The sequence below is a fragment of the Mesocricetus auratus genome, unplaced genomic scaffold, assembly GCF_017639785.1.
Source record: "Mesocricetus auratus isolate SY011 unplaced genomic scaffold, BCM_Maur_2.0 Super-Scaffold_100004, whole genome shotgun sequence".
In the NCBI taxonomy this organism is placed as follows: Eukaryota; Metazoa; Chordata; class Mammalia; order Rodentia; family Cricetidae; genus Mesocricetus; species Mesocricetus auratus.
The window spans coordinates 78812632-78837288 of NW_024429189.1; the positions used below are offsets into that span (position 1 = coordinate 78812632).

At 39.0% G+C, this 24657-nt stretch overlaps 1 protein-coding gene across 1 annotated transcript; it reads right to left on the reverse strand.

The window, feature by feature from the left end:
* Window positions 1–10205: 10205 nt before the first annotated feature.
* Window positions 10206–11192, reverse strand: LOC121140224 (olfactory receptor 4F3/4F16/4F29-like). Its single transcript, XM_040744934.1, has one exon. The coding sequence runs from the start codon at window positions 11148–11150 to the stop codon at window positions 10206–10208; it is 945 nt and encodes a 314-aa protein (XP_040600868.1). The 5' UTR covers window positions 11151–11192.
* Between the last annotated feature and the right edge of the window lie 13465 nt (window positions 11193–24657).

Here is a 24657-nt window from a genome sequence, read left to right on the forward strand (position 1 = left end):
CAGCTTTATTTGTAATAGCCAGAACTTGGAAGCAACCTAGATGTCCCTCACCCGAAGAGTGGATAGAGAAAATGTGGTACATCTACACAATGGAGTACTATTCAGCAGAAAAAAATAATGGAATCATGAGATTCGCAGGCAAATGGATGACACTAGAAGAATCCATCCTGAGTGAAGTAACCCAGTCACAAAAAGAGAAACATGGCATGTACTCTCTCATATATGGATTTTAGACATAGATCTGGGGAGTGCCAGCCTACAATCCTATGGCCAGAGAGTCTGGGAAACAGAAACTTCATTTATTTGCTGGTAAAGTAGTGAGCTGAACTCAAGAAAGCCAGTATCAGAGAGGGAGGACTGATGATCAAAGGGATTAAGACTGGGCTGGTTTAACCCCCAGAAACAGCTGACCAGACAAAGGTTAACTCTTGAATCCCAGGCATCAGCCTGGGAATCCAGCATGGGACTGATCAAGACCCCCTGAATCTGGGTGTCAGTGAGGAGGCCTAGGTAATCTATTGAGCCTTGGACAGCAGATCAGTACCCATCCCAAGTATACACATGGACTTTGGACTCACATAGAACAATGTGAGGTGCACTCTCACCCTGAACTCTTGGGGAAGGGTCTAGGCCCTGCCCTATATGAAATGACAGACTATGGACACCCCCATGGAGGGCCTCACCCTGGGGGAATGAGGGGATAACGGGGGGGATGGGGGAGGGCACGGGAGGAGGGGAGGGAAAGGGAGAGGGACCTCGAACTGACTTGTGAAGCAACCTTGTTTCTTATCTAAATTTAAAATGGAAAATAAAAAAACAATAATAAAAAAAAAGACTGGGCTGGTTTAACCCCCAGAAACAGCTGACCAGACAAAGGTTAACTCTTGAATCCCAGGCTGATGCCTGGGAATCCAGCATGGGACTGATCAAGACCCCTTAATGTGACTATCAGTGAGGAGGCCTAGGTAATCTATTGAGCCTTGGGCAGCAGATCAGTACCCATCCCAAGTATACACACAGACTTTGGACTCCCATAGAACAATGTGAGGTGCACTCTCACCCTGAACTCTTGGGGAAGGGTCTAGGACCTGCCCTATATGAAATGACAGACTATGGACACCCCCATGGAGGGCCTCACCCTCCCTGGGGGAATGAGGGGATAACGGGGGGGGGTTGGGGAGAGGGCACGGGAAGAGGGGAGGGAAAGGGAGAGGGACCTGGAACTGACTTGTGAAGCAACCTTGTTTCTTATCTAAATTTAAACTGGAAAATAAAAAATCCAAGAACACATCAGAAAACTCATCCACCATGATCAAGTAGGCTTCATTCCAGGGATGCAAGGATGGTCCAACATATGAAAATCTATCAATGCAATACACCATATAAACAAGCTAAAGAACAAAAATCACATGATCATCTCACTAGATGCTTAAAAAGCCTTTGACAAAATCCAACATACCTTCATGGTAAAGGTCTTGGAGAGATCTGGGATAACAGGAACATAACTAAACATGATAAAAGCTATATACAGTAAACCAACAGCCAACATCAAACTAAATGGACAGAAACTCAAGGTGATTCCACTAAAATAAGGAACAAGACAAGGCTATCCCCTCTCCCCATATCTCTTCAATATTGTACCAGAAGTTCTAGCTAGAGCAATAAGACAACAAAAAGAGATCAAGGGGATACAAATTGGAAAGGAAGAGGTAAAACTTTCACTATTTGCAGATGATATGATAGTTTACATAAATGACCTGAAGAACTCTACCAGGGAACTCTTGCAGCTGTTTAACACCTTCAGCAAAGTGGCAGGATACAAGATCAACTCAAGAAAATCAGTAGCCCTACTATATACAGAAGATAAGATGGCTGAGAAAGAAATCAGAGAAACATCACCCTTTACAAGTGCCACACACAAGATAAAATACCTTGGGGTAACACTAACCAAACAAGCGAAAGACCTGTATTGCAAGAACTTTGAGTCTTTAAAGAAAGAAATTAAAGACACCAAAAAACGGAAAAATCTCCCATGCTGTTGGATAGGTAGGATCAATGTAGTAAAAATGGCAATTATGCCAAAAACAATCTACAGACTCAATGCAATCCCCATCAAAATCCCAGCACAATTCTTCACAGACCTTGAAAGAACAATTCTTAAATTTATATGGAAAAACAAAAAAACCAGAATAGCCAAGACAACCCTGCTCAACAAAGCAATGTCAGGAGGCATCACCACCCCTGACTTCAAGCTCTATTATAGATCTATTGTCCTGAAAACAGCTTGTTATTGGAACAAAAATAGACAAGTAGACCATAGGAATCGAAATGAAAGCCCTGAGATTAATCCACAAACCTATGAACACCTGGTTTTCGACAAAGAAGCTAAAATTATACAATGGAAAAAAGATAGTATCTTCAACAAATGGTGCTGGCATAACTGAATATTGGCATGTAGAAGACTGCAGATAGATCCATGTCTATCGCCACGCACAAAACTTAATTCCAAATGGATCAAAGACATCAACATAAATCCAGCCACACTGAACCTGTTAGAAGAGAAAGTGGGAGGTATCCTTGAATGAATTGGTGCAGGAGACCACTTCCTGAACATAATACCAGTATCACAAACACTGAGATTGACAATTAATAAATGGGACCTCCTGAAACTGAGTAGCTTCTGTAAGGCAAAAGACACAGTCAGCAAGACAAAAAGGCAACCCACAGACTGGGAAAAGATATTCACTAACCCCACAACTGTTAGAGTGCTGATCTCCAAAATTTACAAAGAACTCAAGAAGCTATTCTCCAAATACCAAAGGATCCAATTAAAAAGTGGGGGACTGAACTAAATAGAGAATCCACAATAGTGGAATCTAAAATGGCTGAGAGATACTTGAGAAAGAGTTCAACATCCTTAGCTACTAGTGAAATGCAAATCAAAACAACCCTGAGATATCATCTTACTCCTGTAAGATGATAAATGTCTAAATCAAAATCACCAATGACAGCTTATGCTGGAGAGGATGTGGAGAAAGGGGAACACTCTTCCATTGCTGGTGGGAGTGCCAACTTGTACAGCCACTTTGGAAATCAGTATGGAGATACCTCAGGAAAATGGGAATCAGTCTACCACATTACCCAGCAATTCCACTCATACAACAAGGATGTCTGTTCCACTATGCTCATGGCAGAATTATTTGTAATAGCTAGATCCTAGAAGCAACCTAGATGCCCCACAACTGAAGAGTGGATAGAGAAAATGTACATTTACACAATGGAGTACTACTCAGTGGAAAAACACAACAGAATCTTGAAATTTGCAGGCAAATGGATGGCACTAGAAGAAACCATCCTAAGTGAGGTAACCCAGTCGCAAAAAGACAAACATGGTATGTACTCACTCATATGTGGATTTTAGACATGGATCAGGGGAGTGTCAGCCTACAATCCCAGTGCCAGTGAGTCTGAGAAACAGGGAGGTTCCCAAGAGAGAGATGCTTGATAATCCAGAGAAGTGGAATGAGGCAATATTGGGAAAGTGGGGGAGGAGAGGGAACCGGGAAAAAGAGAGGGGTAGAAGAGGAGGACAGAGGAAGACATGGGGAAGCAGGAAGCTTGAGTTGGGGTAAGTATAGAGTAGAGCAGGATGAGAAATATGTTAATAGATAGAGTCATTATAGGTTTGAGGAGAGAGCTGACACTAGTGAGATTTCCAGAGATCTACAAGGATAACACCAACTGGCAAACTAAGCAATAGTAGAGAGACTACCTTAATAGCCCCTCCCTGATGACAAGATTAATTACTACCTCAAATGCCATCCTAGAACTTTCATCCAGTGACTGATGGAAGCAGAAGCAGATACCCACAGCTAAACACTGAACTGAACTTCTGGAACCCAGTGACAGAGATGGTGGAGTAATGAGCACAGGGGTCAAGACTGTGCTGGTGAAACCCACAAAGACAGCTGACCGGACAAGGGGGAGCTTTTGAACCCCAGACTGATGGCTGAGAGGCCAGCAGGGGACTGAACCAGACTCCCTGAATGTAGTTTCAGTGAGGAGGCCTCAGCAATCTCTGGGGTCTTGGGTAGTACATCAGTGTTTACCACGGCCTACGAATGAACTTTGGGAGCCCATTCCACATGGAGGGATGCTCTCTCAGCCTGGACACATGGGGAAGGGCCTAGGTCCTGCCCTGAATGAAATGACAGACTCTGGAGATACCCTGATGGAGGGCCTCACCCTCCCTGGGGAATGGTGTGGGGATTAGGTGAAGGGTTGTGTTGCTGGTGGAGGGATAAGGGAGGAGGGATGGGAGAGGGAGCTGGGATTGTCATGTGAAACAAGCGTGTTTCTAAGATAACATATTGAAAAGAGACCTGTTAGGTCACTCAAGGGCCACATATGGGTTAATTTTATGTGTCTGTATGACTAAACTAGGGATGTTTGTATATGTCTGTGAGTGTAAATGCTATGGTCTGAGTAAAGTTGAAGGAAAGTTCTGGACCTAAAGAATCATGTCCTGGAAACTTGGTTCCCAGTGTGGAAATATAAAAAGTGGTAACACTTATGTTGGACCCCAGTTCTCAAGAGATGTGTTATTAAAAAGTGAGTCTGATCTCTGAATTCCATTCCTCACTTTTTTCCATTTTTTCATTTGTTAGTTTAACACAACTTTATGTAGTTAAATATTCTACAACATAAAAAATGTAACACACCTTTCCATAGTTAAAGTAATATTCCACAATACACCGCACTACTCAAAAATGTTGAATAGTAATCTAATCCATATTTCAAAAATATTTTCCTTTATCATCTCTTGATCCCGCAACTTGAAAGTGTGCTACGTGATGATAGTAACCCTGTTCGCTTCACACTGTTCTCTTCAAAACAGTGTTAGTGTGCAATATGTTACAATCAATTTTTGTTGATTAAACAAGATCTTCAAGCATCTATTACTAAGACAATGTAGTTTTAGCTTACAATGGCCTAAGTTTTCATGCATATTCAAGAAGCATTTACTTAAATAATAATAAGCAAATTTATTATAACTTTTAATGCGTTTTAAATTACTATGGGAGCTTTGGGTAGTTTGAGTCCTGAATGCAACATAGTGGATTGCAACTGCAAAATGCAAGCCAGAGCATTCTTCAAAGGTGACTTGAATTATTTAACATTAGAATAAAAGTTAAAACTTCACTCTGGTAAGAGCAGCAGACTTTCTGATGATGAAGATGTCAGATAATCTAGACAACATAAGTTGAGGATGAATCATTTACTAAGTGGGTTGGGTTGTGATCTGGAAAGCAGCTGGCTGTGCCGGCACAAGAAGGAATGTAGCAAGAAAGAATTAACTGCCATCTAATCATATTTGGCAACTGAAATAGTGGAGAGTATCACAATTAAGTCTCTCTCTCTCTCTCTCTCTCTCTCTCTCTCTCTCTCTCTCTCTCTCTCTCTCTCTCTCTCTCTCTCTGACCCCTCTTTCATGTGTATCTGTATACATGAGTGCATGGACTTGCAAAGGTCAGAAGAGGGTGTTGGGTCTGCTTGAGCTGAATTACAGCAGGCTAGGTGCTGGAATCCACATATGAAGGAAGCAGCAAGCATTCTTATCTGCTGAGCCATCTCTCCAGTTCCCTTCTCCCCATACATAGTTTTGCTTATGGTAAGCAATTTAAGTTGAAATAAGTAAATAAATCAGAGTTATTTTATTTAAATTAGAAACAAGCTTGTTTTACATGTCAATCCCAGTTCCCTCTCCTCATACCCTCCCCCCCACCGGCCCCCTATCTCATCCCCTTTCTGCTCCCCAGGGAGGATAAGGCCTTCCATGGAGGATCTTCAAAGTCTGTCATACCATTTGGAGCAGGACCTAGGTGGTACCCCATATGTCTAGGCTGAGAGAGTGTCTGTCTATGTGGAATGAACTCCCAAACTCCATTCGTATGCTAGGGATAAATACTGATCCAATACCAGAGGCCTCATAGATTGCCAAGGCCTCCTCACTGACACTCACGTTCAGGGGGTCTGGGACAGTCCTATGCTGGTTTCCCATCTATCAGTCTGGGGTCCATGAGCTCCTCCTTGTTCAGGTCAGCTGTTTCTGTGGGTTTCACCAGCCTGGTCATGACCCCTTTGCTCATCACTCCTCCCTCTCTGCAACTGGATTCCAGGAGTTCTGTTCAGTGTTTAGCTGTAGGTGTCAGTCTCTGCTTCTAAAAGCCACTGGATGAAGGTTCTAGGATAGCCTATAAGGTGGTCATCAATCTCATTATCGGGGAAGGGCATTTAAGGTAGTTTAGTTTCTTAGTTTGGGTTATCCTTGTAGATCTCTAGACATTTCCCTAGTGCCAGATTTTTCTTTAAGCCTATAACGGCTCCTTCTATTATGGTGTCTCTTATCTTGCTCTCCTGTGTTCTTCCCCCGACTCAACCTTCCTGCTCCCTCATGTCCTCCTCTCACCTCCTTTTCTCCCCTTCTTTTTCTCCTAGCTCCCTCTCCCCTCCCCCCCCATGTTCCCAATTTGCTCAGGAGCTCTTGTCACTTTCCCCTTATCTAGGGGCCATGTATGTCTCTCTTAGGGTCCTCCTTGTTTCCCAGACTCACTGGCCCTGGGATTGTAGGCTGGTACTCCTTTGCTCTATGTCTAAAATCCATATATGGAGTGAGTACATTCCATGTTTGTCTTTTGTGACTGGGTTACCTCACTCAGGATGGTTTCTTCTAGTTCTATCCATTTGCCTTTGAATTTCAAGATTCCATTGGTTTATTTTTCTACTAAGTAGTACTCTATTGTGTAAATATACCACATTTTTCTCTGTCCATTCTTCAGCTGAGGAGTCTCCAGGTTGTTTCCAAGTTCTGACTATTACGAATAATGCCACTATGAACATAGTTGAACAGATGTCGTTGTTGTATGAATGTGCATCTTTTGGGTATATGCCTAAGAGTAGAATTGCTAGATCTTGTGGTAGACTAATCTGAATTTCTCTCTTTGGCAATTCATCAGTCTGTGACCTCTCTCTCTTGCACATACTCCTGCCATGATTCCACCAATATGGTAGTGCCATGCCAAGGAGTCTCACATGATGTTACCTAGACTTCTAACACTCCAAGAATGTGAGCTGAATAAACCTGTTGTCTAGAAGGAATAAAGGAAAGAAAGAAAGGAAAGAATGAAGGGAGGGAGGGAAGAAGAGACAGAGGGAGGGGAAAGTGAAAGGAAGGATCAAACTCAAGGCCAAAATCAATTTTTTTAAAAAAGAACAAAACAAGAGGGTCTTCCTTAAATGTGGTTTTTTATAACCACTGAATCTAAGACCCTTTTTATTCTAAGTATTTTGAACTTCATTTAAGGGTAATTTTAATTTTTTCTTCTCGCGTGTTTTCATCCATTAGACTCTTCCTTTCTTTTTGAATAACTGGCTTCTTTTTTTTAGTTTTATTTTTGTATTATTTTTTTTATTTTTAAGTTTAAATTTAGATTAGAAACATGGTTGTTTCACAAGTCAGTTCCAGGTCCCTCTCCCTTTCCCTCCTCTCCTCCCATGCCCTCCCCCCAACTCCCCCATTATCCCTTCATTTCCCCAGGGAGGGTGAGGCCCTCCATGGGGGTGTCCATAGACTGTCATTTCATCCAGGGCACGGCCTAGACCCTCCCCCAAGAGTTCAGGGTGAGAGTGCATCTCACATTGTTGGATGGGAGTCCAAAGTCCATGTGTATACTCGGGATGAATACTGATCTACTGCCCAAGGTTCAATAGATTACCTAGGCCTCCTCACTGACACCCCCATTCAGGGGGTTTTGATCAGTCCCATGTTGGATTCCCAGGCATCAGCCTGGGATTCAAGAGAATAACTGGCTTCTTAATAATGCCTTATAGGTTGAAAATAAAAGTCTCCACATAGCATCGAAAATAGGAGAAATATAACTGATTTCTGCACACCTAAAGGAATTCATATCTATTGTCCACAAATGCTTTTCTAATTCTTCTGCAAATAAATAGAATACATTTTATTTCTGATACAGTCTTCTGATTAGACAGTTCACAGGTACACCAATTTTACATTCAGAGTAGCAAGAAACCCAGCAAAATGAAATAATGTCATTGCCTATTTAATTTTAGTGAGAACAAAAGCTTTGTCTAAAATGTGAGTTTAATATCCTAATGTCAGTATGAGCAAATGCAACCGAATACCCAAAGTCATAGAATACCTGATAGAAGAATAGATCATTGACTGTTATTTCTGATTTTCAAAATAATTTCTAATTATGGAGTGTTTGAATCTATTCTCAATTTTCAAAATTAGAAAATCCCTCAAAGATGCTTAGATAATAATCTTTAAATCATTTCCCCTGCCTCTTTCTATAGGGCAATGCATCCTGTTCTAGAACTTTCTTGTGCTTTACATTTAAACGTATTTGTCTTTTTAAATGTACATGGCTGAATAATCAGATGGTAAAGAAATTGGTTGAGATCTGGGAAAAACACATATCACACTCATCTTAAGGAATTATGCACAAGTGTTAATGTGGGGCAATAATAACTAATAAGAAAATGAAAGGCTATCAAAACCAATGACCTCTAAAACAAAAACGCTGTTGTCATTGTTCTTTGGTACCCTCCATAGCTACATGGTATTATGCTATTGTTGAAGACGTAATGTTCTTTGGCTGCAGATTATTAAGTAATCAGTCTTGGACTAATCACAAAACTCTCCTGATAGCTAAATTTACAGTGCCAAAAGGTGCTATGTAGGTTCATGGAGGACAAAACAACACTCTTAACCAGTGCTGGACTTTGTGTATTGCAATCATGACCTGCCAGACACTGGTGTCAGAGTGGAACGTCTGTTACATGGGTAACTAATGACTTTCTGGTGGATTTGAAAACTCTTCCATAAAAGGAATTTACATACATACATGATAGTATAATCCTAGTTAAATTCTCATGCTTGGGAAATTCATGGGTTCTAGAGTACAGCCTACTATGTTTATTTTGTCAATACTGTGTCATTACATTGCCTTCTAAATAGCTAAGTTCATATTCATAGACCTTGAGTCCTCTCAACCTTGGTCCGAGAAACTTCTTTTTGCAGTGATGAAAAGTCAATTCTAAGATGCATGATTGTCAAAGTGTAAGAATAAGACAAAAAGAGTCAGCCCTGTGAGGAATGGAATATCAATATCCACCACACTGCCAAGACTCAAAGAAGATTGTGGAGGAGGAGGCAGAAAGAATGTAAGATCTATATGAATGATGGGAAAGAGTGCAATGGATTGCAGTCTTCTGGACATGACATGACTATCACACTGATGAACTCATAGCAGCTGTAATTACTTGCACATGATGTATACAAGAGCAAGACAACCAAACCTCAAGCATGGATGGGAGATGTGCTTTTCAGGCCTCATTCCTTATTGAGAGTCTATTGCAATTGGTAGATGCAAGGGAAAGTAGATCATTCTTCTTTGAGAATGTTCCCACTGAGAGGCTTGCCATGCTTCAGTGAATGGCTCTAGACCCATATATATGAACAGCACTAAAAAGGCTGAGTAGGTTATCAAAAAAAGGCATGACGTTGAGAAGGAAACCTGTTGAAAAATTGAAGGATGGAAGTCAAGGAATAGAGAATATCATAGTTCATTGAATGCATGTTTGAAATTCTCAAGAATAAAGAAAAACTATAGATTAAAAAATAAATATCCCCAGTAAGTACTGCCAGAATTTCCTACATGCGGTTTTCAAAATCTTATATTCTCTATTCTAAATTTCTTAGTATAGGATTCCAGCTTCTTTTTTTTTTTTTTTTTTTTTTTGGTTTTACGAGACAAGGTTTCTCTGTATTGTTTTGGAGGCTGTCAGTCCACCCTGGCCTCGAACTCACAGAGATCCGCCTGCCTCTGCCTCCTGAGTGCTGGGATTAAAGTTGTGCGCCACCACTGCCTGGCAGGATTCCAGCTTCTTTATGTCTAAGAATTTATAACAAAAATATTCCTTGGGAATTGAGGCTTGTGATTATTATAATCTTTACTTTGCAAACATCAGTAATTTTTTCTGTTTTCAGAAGAAACTGTCTCACCTTCCTAACTAGAAGAAAAATAGACCAAATATTGATGTATATAAACATAGTTTAGAAAGGCAGATCTTTCAATGAGATTAGTCAAAATGCATTTCTGTATTCACAATGCAATTACTTAGGAGATCTTTCTATAACTCAGTAGCTGTCTGAATACTTTCTTCATTGCCTTCTTCATTTCTTGATTCCTGAATGTATAGATCACAGGATTCAGAAATGGAGTGATAACTGCATCAAATATGGCCAGAAATTTATCCAGGTGTATGGAGGGAGATGGCCAAGTATACACAAATATCAGAGGACCAAAGAATAAGACCACCACAGAGATATGAGCTGAAAGTGTTGACAGAGCTTTAGAGGAACCAATTGAAGAATGTTTTTGTACAGTGATTATGATGACAATATAGGAAATGATCAGTATGAAGAAGGAGCCCACAGAGATGAACCCACTGTTGGCTGTGACCATGAATTCTAGTCTATGGGTGTCTATGCAGGCAAGTTTGATGAACCGGGGAAGGTCACAGTAGAAACTGTCCAACACATTTGGTCCACAGAAAGGTAAATTGACTACAAAAGCCAGTTGAACAAGAGAGTGTGTAAGGCCAACTAACCAGGCAGTCACTACAAAGAAGAGACACATTTTGGGGCCCATAATGGTTAGGTAATGGAGAGGTTTACATATGGCAACATATCTATCAAAGGCCATGGCTATGAGTAAAACCATCTCCACACCACCAATGACATGGATGGAAAAGATCTGAATGACACAACCCCTAAAAGAGATGACTTTGTGCTTCCTCAACAGATCATAAATCATCTTAGGAGAGGTGACACAAGAAACACCTAAGTCAATGAAGGAGAGATTAGCCAACAGAAAGTACATTGGAGAGTGTAATTGAGGATCTGAAGCCACTGTAAAAATGATAAGGGAGTTTCCCATCATGCTTGCCACATAAAACATAGAGGAGAACACAAAGACAAGAAGCTGAAGGTCCCGGGAGTTGGTGAGTCCAAGAAATACAAACTCTGACACCACAGAGTGATTTGCTCCTTCCATAAACATGTAGGTCTGCGCTACCTGGAGGAAGAAAAAGGAAAAGCTGTATTGTAAAGAGAAGCCTTTTCCTTTGAGAATGCCTTCCCGCCAACCTGGTTCTAGAGCCATGTCAGTCCCAAATAACATATAAGACGTTGTATTAATTATGAAGCTGTTGGCCTTGTTTGTTTCTTCCTGGCTAGCTCTGATTTAAGTAATTACCCCATAATTGTTAATCTTTGTATTTCTTTTACCGGAGACATTTCTGGGCTTCCTACCCCATGGTGTTACTTCTCAACTCTACTGTGTTTCTCCTTCCCAGAGTTCTCTTGGACTCCTAGTCCCACCTATCTAGATTCCCTATTGGCCAGACAGTGCTTTATTGACAAATGCACAGTACTTCCCCAATATCTCCTCTTTTCTGTTTAAACAAAAAGAAAGGTCTTAACTTTAGCATAGTCAAATTATATATAACAGAACAGTTATCAAGTAAGAACATAGTTACAACATTTTTTCTATTAACATTTAGCAAGATTTAAAGAAAATAACATGCATCCCATCCTTGTGAGTCCAAAGTTCTATATGTAGCTTATCTTTTATCATAACTAAGGAAAACTATAATTATAACTATCTGTCTTCAACTCCATCAAAGACCACAGAAGGATAATATATAAACACTAGGATTGACAGAGATGTCTTACTGCCTGGACAGTCACCCAAAGTTCCTCTGTAACGTTGGGGCATCCATCTTCAGCCCATAGGCCACAATGTGTCTGGAACACTTCTCAGCAAAGCAGGAAATTTCAAACTGTCCATCTGCATTGGCAGTCTGTCAGTCATTTTTCTGTGTCCTGCAGAAAGTCTGGTAGACTCTTCCATGAAGCAGGAACCCTGTAAGACTGAGTTCAACAGTCACTTTCCTGTGGGTCCTGCATGTCCAGTTTATACAGCAACAGTCAAACAGTCTAGGCAAGAGCAGTTTCTTGCCCAAATGGCTAATCTTGCCATGTTGAAAGCAAACTCCATAACGAGTTTCTTCTATGCCCATCTTTCTCTCAGATGTAATTGGTGCTGCCAGGAGCAGACATTTCTCATTGTCAAAAAAAAACCCCTAAACCATTTTAAATTCCATTTTCTGAAGGTCTTTGAAAGGTTTGAAGACTATCTATCTGTCTTAAATACATCTCTATATATCTAAAAAACCTAACTTACCTAACTATAAGTTCTATTATATGTAACTATCTATAGTCTGTATTCAGTTATGCATTACATTGTAAAAGATCAGTATAAGCACAATACTTAATCAAGAGGAGAAATATACACATCACAAAATTGACCTTGAATTTGTATCAATGAATGAAAAACAATACTCATAGCATAATTCCCCTTTTTACCATTAAAAGAGATTGGCTGTGATCATTAACCAATTATAAACAATCCCATTTAAATGAAAACAAAGATTTATAAACAAGATGGGAATTAGGACGTCGCTCATTCCAAACTGCTTCATGCTGGAAGGGGGGGGGCGCTGTTTATACCATGGGGATCATGACAAAACTCAGAAACCTGTATAAGTCCTTATTTTCAGGGTCTGTAAGGCTGCATCATCTTAGCTATTTCAGTTGTTGGAACACCTGGTCCACTGCTTCCGGGGGTCTTGGTTCGTCAAACCACAGAAGCCTGGAAGGAATCCTCAGCTTTTCATTTTCTGTAGAAACATAAGTAAAATCTCCTTTCCCAAGTAACATATCATTGTACTTAAATTTTGAAGTCAAGTCATTTTCAAAAGATAGAAGTTAGATTAATTTAGCAGCATTTATAATCAAGTGTACTTTAGTAGCAGTTCCTTTCCTGAGCAAGCAAAAAACTGAAAAACGCAATAGCGTACAGTGTCCAGACTCTCTGTGTATTTTCCATCTTTACATGGCTTATTTATTTATCTATTATTACTTTATTTATTTTACTTTTATTTCTTTTTCTCTGAGACAGGGTTTCTCTTTGGAAATCCGCCTGCCTCTGCCTCTGGAGTAAATCTTACCGGCGTGCGCCACCACAACACTGGCTTTTCTATTTATTTACCACTTTGCCGCTTCATTTTCTCTCTCACTCTCACGTATATTTTTAAACACACTGTAAACCTTTAGAGGTTTTGTTCATCCAAGTCTGACTTTACTTTAAATCTTTACGTTTTTCTGGCCACGTGTTTTATCTGTAAAACCGCGGCTGTTTTAAACTGACGTTTTTTTTTCAAGATGGCGGGCGTAAGCTGACATCCAGCAAAAGCTGCAAAAGCTGCCACTTCCAGCCGTACGCACACACCTTTCAATCATTAGCAGAGTCTCTTAGAACAACCTTGCTGGTTTTTTTTTCTTTTTATGCCGAGTCAGGAAGACTCTGGTAAGCGAGCCGCGTGAATCTCGGCTTGTCACTAGCAAAACACCTGAGAAAAATGCTGCTATCAAAAATCTGTGCTTCTTCCGTTCTTCTGTTTCTAAAATTCCTTTAAAGCTTTTGTCATTCTACGTGGAAATTCAATCCCGCTCTGACACCATTCTGTAAAGACTGTATATTATATTAATAGACTATATTAAGAAAAGTTATGGAAATCTGTTTGTAATCTAACATTAAAATCAAACTACAGGAAATCATAGATGAAAAAGAACATCACTTGATATCAAGGAATGAACTTTAAAATAAAAGTGAAATATCGCTTCAAAGTTGTTAAAAGAGTTTTTATCAAAAAAATCAAAACTGTTCAAAGTAGATGTGAAAAATGGATTTATCTTTAAATTGTTGATGACCACATGAAGTAATACAACATTACAAAAGAAAAGAATGATATAACTCAAATTTCAAAATGTGGTTTTCTGTAGCTCTGAAATAAAACACTCACTAAGGCATTGGCCATGGTTTTGGAAACAAGAAGTAAGAAATGAAGAAGGGATGGTATAGTGTTACCATATTCTTCTGTTTTCCCTCAGAGTAGGTACAGGAATATTCTTTTGACAGAGAAGACTGGTCAACATGGAAACATGATTTTTGTTTCAAGAACAATATACAATCTGGTCCACACACATAAAAACACTCTTTTGAAGTCCAACACTACAATCTTACTGGCAAATAAGCCCTTTTTTCCCGCACCTACTTCTGGAAAACACATTAACTTTGTTAAATGTTTTATCAAACTTGGAGATCTGGCTTTCTATTAGCATTTATGTTACTTATGTAATTTTTGAGAATATAATGCAAATACATCATTTCTCCCTTCCCTTTTCTCTCTTCAAGGCCCCCTGTTTACCCCTCCTTGCTCTCTTTCAAATTTATGACTCTTTTTATTATTTTTTGCTATTCCTCAAATAGTATATACCTATCGTGATACTAACTCACCAAATACAGGTAGGTAAGCATATTAAGCAAAGATATTACGACATATGTCTATTCTATTCTCTGAAGCAACCAAGAAATGGTCCAAGAGAGGTATAAGCCACTCTGTAACTGTCAGTTACCAGTGTGTCATGTCAGACCAGAAACTGTAGGTGCTTACAAACTTTTTGATTACAACAAAACTAAAATGCCTCATTTTTCATTTTAAACTGAAAGTTTTGGTCCCTGGAACAGTAGGATGGGTGTGAATCACTACACTGGAGTGTATAGCATATGGTTTGAAAACTTATCCATCTGAAAGGAACAATGTATATACTACTTTCTGTTCCAACGCTGATGACAGGATTCAACATATTTTATTATAGCTTTACTTTTATTCTGTAAAGAGAATACAAAAATGATAATGTGAGCCTTGAGTACAGAGCCTTGAGTATGAACGTGACACTGTGGTTCATACACCATCAAATTAGTATTAGGCAGAAGTCCCTGAGGTTTAGTCTATTTGCCTATTGAACACATTTTTAAATCCTGCATTTTCTATTTTGGTTAGGAATGACACAATTAAAGATCATAAAAATTAATTCAGCATGTAGGTATTACATGTACAGGTATTGATAAAAGTTAGTATTCCTTTCCTTTTCCATTTTTATATGAATGAGCTGAACTCATGATATAAAAGAATGAATAAAAAACACAAGGTATTAGCAAGCAGGGACCTTCAAAACCCTTCACTGATGAGAGATATTTCAAAATATATTAACAACTTACTTTTAACAAAAGATTTTTGAAAATATAACAGACTTCTATTTGAAAATATGTTATCCTGGTGATTAAAATATAAACTGTAAGCTGAAATTAAGTATATTTGCTTTCAAAGAACACTGGTGGTTATTACTCATTAAATTGTCCTTCACAGGTAGACCATAATGCCCATAAATCTAAAGAATGCAGCATTCTTCTAGCCAATGTAATACAGAACTCATAATCACAGTCCATGATATAAGTTTTATTGAAACATAGAAAATGATATTTCAATACTTAAAAGTCATGTTAAATGTTATTATATAGTCAAAGAAGATAGGCAAAGAGACTGGCCAAAAATATAGTGAGAGATAATTAGAAAATGGAGGATTATAGAAGTAAACATTAGGATAAATAAATGAGATTAGAGAGAAAAACTTTTAAAGTACTAAGAAGACTGAATAGCATTTGTGAAATCATAAGGCAAAAAAGCAGCCAGGTCCCTTTAGTAAAATAATTGATAATTTATGAGAAATGATAAGCATTGAATTCAGACCTACCCTTCAAAAGTCATATAATTATATCAATAAAAGTACAGTAACTTCAAGTATGTTATATACAAGTATTTTGGCATATGATCATTATACATAGTGGTAAGTTTCATAAATCCATTCTCCCTTTTAATTCTTTTGAACTTATTTGTAATAAAACAATTATTGTTATTGTATTTTCAGGTTTGAAATTTCAAAACTCTTGGAAGACATTCTCAATTTATCAGCTGTGAACTTACCTGTTTTATTTGGAACCCCCTTCATCTAGTAAGAACTAGGAATTTGTCTAAAGTGAGTTCATCTGATTATGGTGACTCATGATTAGGGAAGAGTGAGATATAATTACAGGACAAATACCAGAATTTATCATATTATGATAATTTCAGAAGATTAGAATTAAAAGCTAACAGTGTTCATAGCTAAATTGGCAATACAGAGAAAGTCATATAAAAGTATCTAGATCTGTTTAACTTGAGGCCCATGCCACAAAAGACAGCCTATGCCATGAGAGGGAACTCATGCCCTATACTGCCTGGGTGGCCAGGAACTGGAGCCTGGATAACCCAGAGACTTAGAGTAGAACCAAACACAACTGAAAAAAATCAATGAAATGATCCCTAATGATATTCTGCAATGCTCATAGAACAGTCATCATCAGAGAGGCTTCCTCTGGCAGCAGATGGGAGATATTTAGAGACCCACAGCCAGACAGTAAGTGGAGATAATATCTAAACTGGAGGTCTCCAACTAGTCCATCCCCTGAGAGATCAGGGACCTCCATGAAAGAGGGGGAATAAAGACTGTAGAAGTCAGAGGAGATAGAGGATAACAGGAGAACATGGCCCACCAAATCAGTTAAGCAGGGCTCACGTGGGCTCACGGAGACTCAAATGGCAAGCACCAGGTCTTCATGGTTCTTCATGGGTCCTCTACATAAATGTTATGCTGTTAGCTTGGTGTTTTTGTGGGACTCATAACAGTGACTGGGTTTGTCTCTACTCTTGCCTACTCTTTAAACCCTTTTCCTTCTATTGGGTTGCCTTGTCCAGCCTTGATATGAAAGCTTTTGTATTGTCTTATTGTATCTTGTTTTGTCCTTTTTCGGCTGTCATCTCTTGTAAACCTTATCTTTTCTGAAGAGGAAACAGGAGGAGTGGCTATAGGGAAGAAGGGAGGTAGGGGAAGCTAGGAGGAGTTGAGGAGGAGTTGGGATGTTTTTGTATGAGAGAAGAATCTTTTCAATAAATATACATATGAAATACAAATATTAAAAAAAGTTTCTAGATGTATGTACAGGAACAAAAATGTTCACTACTTAGAAGCCATAAATACCCATAGAGAAAACTCTTAAGAGATGGTGTTTGGAATTGTCTTCCTATTAGCCGTACTTGAAAGTGTTTCATAAGTTATTCTTTATACACATAACTAATAAAATATTCGTGATAAGAAAGACCACCTTATGTCTTTGCCTAGTGTAGTAATTAATACTTTTCCTTTGTCAGCACAGAACTAATGAATATAAGTAATCGTATTCTAAAACATTCAGTCCTATTGATAGACAATGTACGTGGTATTGGGGTTCCTAATGCAGAGTCAACTTCAATGGCTCTATCAAACAGTGCTCATGTAAACCATCATCCATGTGTATTTCTTTCTCAATCTAGAAATAATGCAAGCTCACTGATACAACTGAAACATCTCATAGTTTTATTTCTCAAATTCAAAGAAATGTCTCTATTTGTAATTATTATTATTATTATGGGAAATTTAAATGATTCTCTTTTTCAAATAAATACATACATAAATAAAACAAAATGCCTTTGTAGCTTCAAGTTTACAGAACTCAATAAACTAAATGTTTAGTTGTTGTTTTGAGACAATATCTTTTTGTGTATCCCAGGTTGGCTTCATGGCAATCCTCCTGCCTTCATCTACCAAGTTGTGTATCAACATGCCCAAAATTTCTTTTGTAATTCTTTTCGTATTATTCTGAGTCTCTGTCTCATTTTATACCACCCATAAAAAAATTGCTGCTCATCAAAATTCTTTAGACTTATTGATTCTACTTATTCTTCAGAAATAAAATTAGTACAAATGTTACCTATAAACACTAAAAGAAAACCAGAAAAATAAATACAATTCCAGGTATCTTTAGGTATTATTTTATTGTGAAATTATCCACATCATATCTAAAAATGAAATTACATTGGAAAGTATGTTTTCAGCACTGGATTATTTGGAACCCATGTCAAATTATATTTTTGGTCAGGTTTCTATGACACTCTTCACATTGGAAGATTTCCAGTGAAATCATATGTGTTTTAGAGAAATGATCAATGCTGCCCAGCTCTTTTGAAAAGCTGATGGATAGAAAAATATAGCATTCATGTTTTTGTTTTTGTATCAATAAACACTTGTTGATTTATCAAGTAGAAGAGGATAAGACCATCTATGCATTATCAGAGAATGGAATGATTAAGTATAATCTATACTACATAGACTATATCATAAAGCTATTTAATGTTTTCTATGCCTTTTACATTTCCCCAGGTAACAACATGGCTCCATCTCTATGTAGAAGTCAGTAATGTTTCTAGTACATCAATAAAATTTTTACAAGTATTTTTTGTTCTTGTCAAATTATTTTCCTAAATGCTACCTATTTTGCCTCAGGCTCACTCAACCAATTTAATATATGACTCAAATTCATAACAACTCCAACAGCAGAATCACATCTACATATAAAGCACTACTCTTATTGCTAAATCACGTTCCAGGCATTTACCTGCATAAAATGAACACAATCTTCATGGGTTTAGATTTTCCTGTATTCTCCAACATGAAGTACCTCTGATATCCTAACACAAGAATATATAAAACTAATTACATATACCTCAAGTGGGCAATGACCAAAAAAGTTTTACAATGCTTGCTGTTCAGGGACTACTTCCCTGGAGTAAAATTCAGCTTGTCCAGTGCAACGAAAGGATTTCAGATCTCACTAAACAATACTAGAAATTAAAAAGGAAACAAAATTGAGAAATTGTGTATCATTGTGCTACATGTGTGTGTATTTATAAATATTACAATTAATTTTTAAAATAGATAAATATGTTTATGATAACTTCCTTTTTGTGTTAGTTAGGCGTTTTTAATTTTTATTTTTAAATTTAAATTAGAAACATGGTTGCTTCATATATCAATTCCAGGTCCTTCTCCCTTTCCCTCCCCTCCTCCCACACCCTCCAACCAACCCCTCCAATATCCCCTCATTTCCCCAGGGAGTGTAAGGCCCTCCATGGGGGTGTCCACAGTCTGTCATTTCATCCAGGGCAGGGCCTAGACCCTCCCCTGGGAGTGCAGGGTGATAGTGCATCTCTCATTGTTGGATGGGTGCCCAAAGTCCATTTGTATACCCGGGATAAATACTGATCTACTGCCCAAGGCCCAATAGATAACCTAGGCCTCCTCACTGACACCCATGTTCAGAGGGTCTTGATCAGTCCCATGCTGGAATCCCTGCCACCAGTATGGGATTCAAAAGCTAACCCTTGTCAGGACTGGATAACTTCCTTTTAATATAGTAAGTAATTATGGATTCTATATAGACTTGGCTGTACAAAACTTCATTCTAATGAGTAACATTTATAAATGTAACAGTAGTCAATTTACAGTAAATTGTAAAATTATACCCAAAATATCTAATAAAATTAAAGCCACTGAAAAGAAAGATCAAAGTGTGTATCATTAAAGACAATCAAAACCCACTGTTCATATAAAAAGTGGACTGTAGAACAGCATATACTATGAACTCCCTACTGTGTGATGGGCTTCAATCCAATCAGAGGTCAGTAGGTTGGCTCCATAACAGCCAAGCCATGATTGCACAAGGGGACACATTTTATATAGCAGACCAGTATTGTATCTCATAGGGTTCACAGTGGGGTGAAATTGTTAAAGCCTTTATTCTCTTAACAGTCTGCACAGAACCATCTGACATGGTGGAAGCTAACAGCAGACAGCAGTCTTTCAGCTTAATTCTCATCACATTTCTCTATATTGTACAAGCAAGGTGTATTGTTTGGGACCTCCTTCTAGGACCTCACTGGTCAACAATAAGAAGAAGATATACCACATATAACTTGCTTATTTATTAATCAAATCATTTATACTTTTTGATTAATATTACGTTTTGGTGTTTTGACTATTGATTCCACTTAAAATAGGTAGTGGTCAAAGTTTTTCTCCCATTCTGTGTGCTGTATCTTCACACTGTGTGGAAACATTTTTATTTGATTCAATCCCATTTCTTCCACTATTCTAATTTTTCCTTTGCTATAGCAGTCATGTGTTTTGTTTTGTTTTCTTTTTTCTTTTTTTCTTTTTTTTCTTTTTTTTTTTTTTTTTTTTTTTTTTTGGTTTTTCGAGACAGGGTTTCTCTGTGGCTTTGGAGGCTGTCCTGGAACTCGCTTGGTAGTCCAGGCCGGTCTCGAACTTACAGAGATCCACCTGCCCCTGCCTCCCGAGTGCTGGGATTAAAGTAGTGCGCCACCAACGCCCGGCTGGTCTCCTGGTTTTTAAAACATTTCTTCCCTCCTTCCCTGATGTTCGCTGAGCCTTTAGGTGCAGAAGTTGTGTTGCAGATATATCAACTGTGACTGGGCTCCTCACAATCAGTTAGTTGTTCTTTGCATTTTGCCCAATGGTGGTTTTCTGCTGCTGGAGTCTGTGTTGATGTCCATGACCCATGTTACTATAGAGGACCATAGTAACCAAGTATGTTGAAATCTGAGGGCCCTGCTGAGCTTGGACCCAGCCTTCATGGGAGAGCTCTGGCCTTCACCTAAAGGAGGTGGTCCCAGTGTCCTAGCCTGATCAGCTACCACCCAAACCCACATCTGGGCACTGAGTTGGTGCACCCTAACATCTACCCCATGTGAGGAGACTGGTCCTCTAGAACAAAAGCCTCAGGTTCCCTATGATCAGGGCAACAACAGGACATCCAAGAGGAGTTTTGGTGAGGGTCCAGTGATGACAGTGTGATAGAGGTCATAGGCCTTGAACCAGACCAATGACTTATTTCAATGAACATTTGTAGGTGAGGCTCATTGGACAAAAGGGTATACTGGGTGACACCTCATAGCTCCCAGTGCCATTAGGGTGAATAAAGAAGTATTGGAGAGACATCAAAGATAGAGGAATGAAGTAGATTTTGTTTGTTTAGTTTTTTTAATTAATGCTCTTTTGGTGGGGGTTGCTGCAGGATTGAAGGGTGAATATGGAGGTACTGGAAGGGGAGTGGAGCTGGGGTATGTGATGTGAAATTCCCAAAATATCAATAAATAGTTATGCTATACATTGAAAATATTATTCAAAATATGTTAAATACCTCCTATTCAATAATATATTATACTATTGATGCTATTAAGTCATCAAAGTGGAACTTCAATGGTATTTAATGTATTTCAATGTATTTTTTCTAAAAGAACAAACTGAGTCTCCTTGGTACTTATGCTTAACTATGTATAATTCATTCATTGTACGTTCTCAACTAGATAAAACTCCCATAGTTTTAAAGAATAAATGTGTTCTGAATGTTCCCTAAAGTTTCTCTGTTGTTCAGTAATAAGGCTTGTAACATACCCTTTGAATAATGCAGCAAATCAAGATGAGCATGCAAGCATCTTATTGGCATGCTAATATTTTTCTGGAGGACTCTCCATATATTCGCTTAGCATCTAAATTAATCTTCATTCCACAAACACTGTATGACTTTCCTTTCCTCCACATCTCATAAGAATTTGTCATCTTTTATCTTTTTGATTAATACATTATATTTAATCCAAACACACTGGTAGAAAAAATATTTATTAAGTATTGTCTATATATCCCACATCGGGTACCACAGGTTCTTTTTAAAAGTCAGTGCATATGTCTATATCTTAAAGTACCTATACCATGTTTTCCCCTATAAGTTTTAATGGCATTCATTCATTCGTTTTGAGTTGATTTTTTTACAAAAGAAAAAAATGGATCTTCTTTATGTCTTCTACATGGGAATATCTAGTTTTTTTGAGCACAGCTTGCTAAAAAGAGGTTCTTTTCCAATGTGTTTTCAGCACTCTATTGAGAACAATTAGTTCTCTCTCTCTCTCTCTCTCTCACACACACACACACACACACACACACATGCATATGAACTATTATGCAGTCTTTCAAAAGAAGGGAATTTTTTGTTTCATAATGACACTAATGAACCTGGAGGTCATTGTGTTAAGTGAAACTAGAGACACAAGAAGACAAATGATGAGAGGTATTATGTTTATATGAAATCTGAAGAAGTCATGCTCATACAAGCAAAGAATATGATGGTGGACCAGGCAAAAAAAATGATGTTGGGTGTGGGTGTGGAGCAAAAAGATAATGATGGTAATAAAAAAAATGTTCCACTGACATGGAGGTCAATCATCAATGTTTTCACACTTATAAATGTGTGAGACAAACGTGATCATTAGCTTAAGATATACACATGTATTAAATATAATGTTGTAGGAACCCAACTTTGGGGGGCTTCAGTCGGATCCAGCCAACTTGGCTGGTTCATATCTGAGAGGGTGAGTGTGGGTTGAGAAACCGCAGCTAAAGATAATAAGGAAAGACACAGAATAGAGTCAGAAGGGCAATCCAGTGAATACTGGATGCCCCAAGTTTATTCTTCAACATTGTAATGTTCCAAAGCCAAAAAGAGGGAAAAGGCAAAAAACTTCTTTACCATGATACAAGGGACAAATAGACTTATTTCCTTAATTTTCCAAACATTCTGTACACTAAATCTCTCATTATCTGACCTTGAGGGTTGAGAGTAACCACACCTTAGACCAAGTCTCTAGTTATTTAGATAGGACATCCATGACTTAGACCAAACAACAGTTCAGTGTCTGATTTCACGTTCTAACTAAGTACTTGTCCATAAAATATGATGTATAAGTGAGAATTGCTGCCCTGGAGAGCTCAGCTCCTGAGCAGAAATTTTAAACTTCTGAAGGTAGCCACTCTGTAATAGAAAACATTAAGTTCAACTTTGAGAAAAAAATAATTTATCACATTACATTGTAGGCCTACTTCTCCTTAGAGAATAAACAGCACAGTAGACACATGATAGGCTTTCAATTCAGAAAAATAAAGCAAGATTACTACCATGGCTCAGCCACTTGCAATTTATTCCAAAGATACAGTTTATTAATCTACTGTATAAATTAAAAAACTGACATTGTATGTTACAGCTTAAACATAATAAAAGTTCAAAACCATGTATTCTGTATAAAGGTGTTCTATATGAGATAACTAACAAATATTTATACTAATATATTTTCTTTCATTTTTTCATAACACTAGTGAATGCATGCAATAAATGAATGAATGAAAAGGAGATAGCATCAAAAACAGAACATGAAATTCTGTTTCTGGAAAAAGTTTCAAAATATATCAACTATCCCCTTCTGATAAAAGATTCTTCAATGCCACTCAGCTCAGGAGGGTGAAAGAAACCCACAGGCCAGCCTCGGTCCTCACAGCCTGGGCTGGCTGAAGACATTCACAGGCCTGCCTGGTGCCTTGCAGCCACTGGGCAGTTAAGAGCCATTATGAAGTGCAAATATGTAGTGGAGAAATGGGAGAGACAGAGAAGCAGAACAGTCCATGTGCTGTGGAGAGAGGCAGAACTGAAGAAGTAAAAGGCAGTGAGGACCAGGCTGATGTGGGTGACCTGCTTGCCACCTGTGGCCAGGGTGGTATCCAGACTTGAACTGCAGCCAGTGGCATGTCTGTGTCCATGGACCTACTGCAATCAGGGTCTGTGTTGACATCCACGACCCATGTAACCACAAGGTTTCCCAGGGTCTGGGCTGCTACCTGTGGTCATGTTGGTGTCTGAGGGCCATGCCACCACCAGAGCCATGCTTATCTGAGTGGCCTTTGATGCCTTCAAGGGCCATGATAACACCTTCTCCTGAGCTGAGGCATGCAATCATGTCTAGGTTCATGGCTTTACAGCAGCCAGGGTCTGTGTTGAAGTCCATGGTTCCTACTGGCAACAAAGACCATGCAAATACTTAGAGTCTGGGCTGTCACCTGAGTTCACGTTGGCATTTGAGGGACTTGCTGCAAGTGAAGCCACACATATCTGAGAGGTATGTGCTGCCACAGGGTGCCATAGTGATTTCCTAGTCCTGCACAGCAGCTGAGGGACAAGTCTGAGTCTGCAGCCCCACTGCAGCCAGGATCTATGTTGATGTCTGTGACTCCTGATACCATTGTAGTTCATGCAGATGCCAGGTGTTGGGGCCACAGCCTGGGGCCATGTTGGTTTCCAAGGACCATGCCACCAATGGGGCTATGCCAATGAGAATGGCCTGAGCTACCACCTGGGGACATGATGGCATTTAAGCCTGAGCTGAGGGCATGCTTCTACCACAGTTGGGGTCTGTGTTGATGTCTGTTGCCCATGCTGCAACAAAAGGCTACATGGATTCCCATGGTTTAGGCTGAAACCTGTGACCATGTTGGGGCCTGAGGACCATGCCTATGTGGGTGATCTGTGCTACCATATGTAGTCATAGGGTTATCTGAGTCCAGGCTGGTGCTCAAAGCCATATCTGAGTCTGAGGCCCCATAACAGCCAGGGTCTGAGTATATGTCCATGGCTCCCTAGGGCCTGAGGTCTGATCAGCCATCTGATACCATGTTGATGTCCAAGTGCCATGCAGCCCTCAGAGCCATGCTGATCTGGGTGGCCTGTGCTTCCATTGGTACCATGGTGTATTCCAGGCCAGAGCTACTGACTAGAGCAATGTCTGGGT